At 42.5% G+C, this 4,589-nt stretch overlaps 1 protein-coding gene across 1 annotated transcript; it reads right to left on the bottom strand.

Moving 5' to 3' along the window:
• Nucleotides 1-2,242: 2,242 nt before the first annotated feature.
• On the bottom strand, nt 2,243-3,190 carry LOC100770252 (olfactory receptor 2A12). The gene has a single exon (XM_027398962.1). The coding sequence runs from the start codon at nt 3,188-3,190 to the stop codon at nt 2,243-2,245; it is 948 nt and encodes a 315-aa protein (XP_027254763.1).
• Between the last annotated feature and the right edge of the window lie 1,399 nt (nt 3,191-4,589).

Genomic DNA, 4,589 nt, shown 5'->3' with positions numbered 1-4,589 from the left:
CTTACCCTGCCTGGGGAGTGGTGGGTGGATGGGGTGGGGGGTAGGCTGAGGATGGGGGAGGAGGGATGGGGGTGAGGGAAGGGAGAGGGAGAAGGAGAGGGAGAGGGAGAGGGAGAAGGGACTTACATGTGAAACTTACAAGCTTGTTCCCTAACTAGAAATAATAAATAAATTAAAAAAACCCAAGCAACAGACTTAGAATGCATGGAACAGACAAAACCAAGCAAGCAAACAAAAAAGCCTACACTTAAAAATGTATAAGAAACTGCAAATCAGAAGAGGCAAACAGTATTTACGCTCGTCAATCACTGTAGATGCCTTACATGCTCCACTCACATAACTCTTCTAAACCTTCTGAGGCATGCACTATTTTCTTCCCAGTTACAGATGAGGAAACTGAGACCTGGAGAAGTTAGGTGACTTGCCTATCACCACTGAGTTACTTGAGGATACAACTGGAATTGAACCCTGAAGTCTGACTGGAGATCGTGGGACCCTACCTAATTCTATCAGTGATCTGTCTCTTGGGAAGACAACCAGGGAAGTGCAGATTAAACAGGAGGCATCTATCAGACAGAAACATTGTATTGAAGGACACAGAGTACTGGAGATTTTAGATGTGGCTTGGTGTAAAACTACTTAGAAGAGTAATATGGGAATAGCTCATAAGCCTTCTTGACTCGAAAGTCCACAGAGTTTACTTCTGTCTATAAATCTAGAAAGATATATGTGTATCATATATGGACAAATGTGGACTTGTTGAAATTGTGAAAATGGAAGTAAATATGCAATTAGAGGGAATTGGATAAACAAGACATGGTCTATTTAGATGCTTGTTGATGAGCTGAGCCAGTTATCCTCATCAGATGAGTGGGTAACAGAAGCATGACATTGAGTTAAGCACTTTTCAGTCATACTGATAACTGCTACCATTTGCATTTCTGACACATATAAGAATAATTCTATACATTACTCTTGGATTCAAAAGTATCCAAGCAAAAGTTTAACAGAAGGTTGAATAGACCAGTTTAAAGAAAAGCTGTTCAAAGCCAGTTTAAACTTGTTATTGTCTAATTTTCTTTAAAAATATTTGCTTATTTTAATTTCATGTAAATGGGTGTTTTGCCTGATTATATGTCTGCATACTGCATGTATGTCTGCTTACCATATGCATTCATGGCTTGCCAAGGTCAGAGGAGAGCTTTAGATCCTCTAGAACTGGAGCTACAGACAGTTGTGAACTGCTATGTGGGTGCTGGGAACTGAACCCAAGTCTTCTGAAATAACAGCCCAGTGTTCTTAACAACCAAGCCACCTCTCTAGCCTTATCATATCTTCTTTGAAAGGCAGAAATAGTGGATTGGACAAAGCACAACAAAAGATTAATGTGTCTACCTTTGTCTCTCTCAGCTGCATGTCTATAGATAGAGAGACAGATGCAGATATACATACTCTTAATTCTATGAAATATATAATTATTTTCTCCAAAGTGAGATATAAATATAATTTTTAAATGGATTAAGGATGTAGAGAGAAGGCTCAAAGGCTAAGAACACATATAACAAGGACCTGAGTTTGGTTCCCAGCTCACAACCACATGTAAATCCAAAGGAATCTGACACCTCTGGCTTCCACAGACTCCTGTACTCATATGACATTCCTACACATACACACAAAATTAAAATTGATAAAAATAAATCTTAAAACTAAACCTACCCAAGTAAAAGTCATTTTCATAAACAGCTCAGATTAGATCAATTACTAGCCACAGTTTTACAGATAGTCCTAAACCACCCTAACTAAGACTTTATGGCATCTAGTACAAAAAACAATGCCAGATACTAGCTGCAAGGAGTTAATCAAACATCAGCCCAAGGCTGTGCACCTTCATAGTCTGCCTTGCATCTTTTTCAAATCTCCAAGTTCCTACATACTGCAGAAAAGCCCATGTTCATGTTAAAACTGTGGCTGTGCTTGTGTTTTACTGACATGAACTTCTAGAAGAAAGGAGAGAGCCCAGGAAGAGCAATAAAACAATGTCCAAGGACAGCCTTTTAAAGACAACCCTTTGCCTCCAGTACTTAGCTGAGTCTTTGCAGGAAGCTGGAAAATTAGCAAGCAATGGTGGGACTTTCTGTTCAGGAATGGATATAGCCTCTCCTGGCTGCTTGGAAGGTTGTGTGGTTCAGAAATGATTTCTTTAGTATGCTAAATGAGCTCCATCCAGTCTTCTGGTCCCAAGTCACTGGGCTGTCCCTCTGTCTCCTAGAACTTTCAGAAAAGCCCCCTTTACATCCTTGTTCCGGAGGCTGTAGATGACGGGGTTGAGGAAGGCAGAGACAACGTTGTAGAACAGAGCCAGCTTCTTGTCCCGCTCTGGGTCATACCAAGAGCCGGGCCTCATGTACATGATCATGGCTGGTCCATAGAACATGGTGACCACAGTGATGTGGGATGCACATGTAGAGAAGGACTTGAGCCTCCCCTTGGATGAACGGATTCTTAAGATGGAGGCAAAAATGCAGGCATAGGAGGCCAAGATGAGGGAGAGAGGGACTAAAAGTAAGATGAAGCCCAAGATGAAGTCCAACTGGTCATTGAAGGATGTGTCTGCACAGGCCAACTTCAGGACAGCAGGGACCTCACAGAAGAAGTGATTAATCTTGTAGGGGCCACAGTAGGGCAGACGCATGGTGAAGACAGTGTAGATCAGAGCACCAGTGATGCTAATGGACCAACAGATTGTGACCATCTTGATACAGACGAGACGACTCATGAGTAGAGAGTAGTGAAGGGGGAAGCAGATGGCAACATACCTGTCATAAGCCATAATGGCATAGAGAACACACTCAGCAATACCCAGGACCAGGAAGATGAACATCTGGGCTACACAAGCACCCCAGGAGATGGTCCTCATTGGGCACACCATATTAACCAGCATCTGGGGCACAGTGGTGGTGACATAACTCATGTCTACCAAAGAGAGGATACTGAGAAAAAAGTACATGGGTGTGTGGAGGCAAGAGTCTAGGTAGATCAGAGTGACAATGAGGCCATTGCCCAGGAGGGTGGTCATGTAGAGCAGAAGAAAAAACATAAACAGGGCCACTCTGACCTGGGGCTCACTGGAGAAGCCAAGGAGGATAAACTCAGAAACTGAGCTGTAATTTTCCTTTCTAAGGGTCTGCATGGCAACCCGACTGTTACAGAGAGATGAGCACCTTACTGTTCTGTCTTTGGCCTTAGGGAAGGAAGAGCCACACACACAACAACGCACTCAAGTTGCTTCCAGAGATGCAGTCAAACCTGGGTTGACTTGGATGGAAAGAGTGTCAAAGCTAGGGCTGCTGTGACACTGGGCAAGGAGCTGAGAGATCTGACTGCTCACAGGACCAATGTCCCCAGAAGCCACTGTCATCCACAGAAGACAAGGAGTTAAGTGGCTAATTTTTCAGTAGGGAGCTCAGCCGACCCATGACCACTGCCAGTTCATTCTACAAGGGACACTTGTCCCAGTAGGTAGGCAGATCCTTCTAGCAGAAGGTTAAAATTATGTCTGAAAGTCTAGGTTAGCGGGCTCTGGGTGCTTGGGGTCAAGCCAGAGCTGTGCAGTAGCCACTGAGGTCACAACAGGAGGAAGCTGTGGAGGAGACAAGTGGAAACCTTAAAAAGCTGATAAAAACAGGCAGGAGAACAAATGAAAGTTTACTACTGGCTTTAGGTCATAGCCAAATCCAAGTTAAATATATTAATTTAGAAACTCACATTTATTGACTATATTACAGGTGATCTTATCAATAGATTAAAAAAATTAGGCAAATAAACTCGACAAATTACTACAGTTGTGTTTGATAATGTAAATGTTTTATAGCATAGTAGAAATATATTTAAGGGCTGGGTATGTAGGTCAGTTGGGAGAGTGCTTCTCTAACATGCACTAGGCTCAATAAACCCATAAACCTGGCATGATGGCACACACCTGTAATCCCAGAATCAGGAAATGGAGAGAAGGACCAGAAGTTCAAGGTCATCCTCAGCTACATGGTGAGCCTGAGCTACATGAGAGCCTGTCTCAAAAAAACAAAAGACTTAATAAATGCATTTAACTGAAGCCATTATATTATGATCTTGGTATGGTTCAGTAAATATTATGGCTTAAAATGGAAAAGAAAAGACATATTGAGTAGCACAGGGTGGGGACCTCACAGCCTGCACATCTGAGGCAGTGACTCTGGGTTCTGGCTTGATGCTCCCAACTTCCCTGAGACCTATCCAGGCTTTGTTTCATGAACTTAGATATGTGATATGTGAACTTAGATATGTTGCCTTCCCATGACCAAGCATTTAGTCAGATTCTCCTGAGTGGCCTTTGGTAGTCACTTACCCAGCAGTGTGACCGTGGACAAACTCCTCTGCTGGTCTCAACTGGCAAACAGAGATGAAGACTTTGTGGCATAGATTTATAACAAGGTGCACATGTAGTGAGATACAGTATCAAGACATTTTTTTTTTTAGAATATATGACAAAGACAAATAAAATGAGTTAGTGTAAGAGAAACACACACAGAATCAGAAATGCTGTGGCTGCT

The sequence above is a fragment of the Cricetulus griseus genome, chromosome 2 (genome assembly GCF_003668045.3).
Source record: "Cricetulus griseus strain 17A/GY chromosome 2, alternate assembly CriGri-PICRH-1.0, whole genome shotgun sequence".
NCBI lineage: Eukaryota > Metazoa > Chordata > Mammalia > Rodentia > Cricetidae > Cricetulus > Cricetulus griseus.
This window is presented reverse-complemented; position numbering and strand designations above follow the sequence as displayed.

Coding starts and splice junctions, on each gene's coding strand:
- LOC100770252 (XM_027398962.1), bottom strand. CDS start 3,190: ATGCAGACCCTTAGAAAGGAAAATTACAGCTCAGTTTCTGAGTTTATC.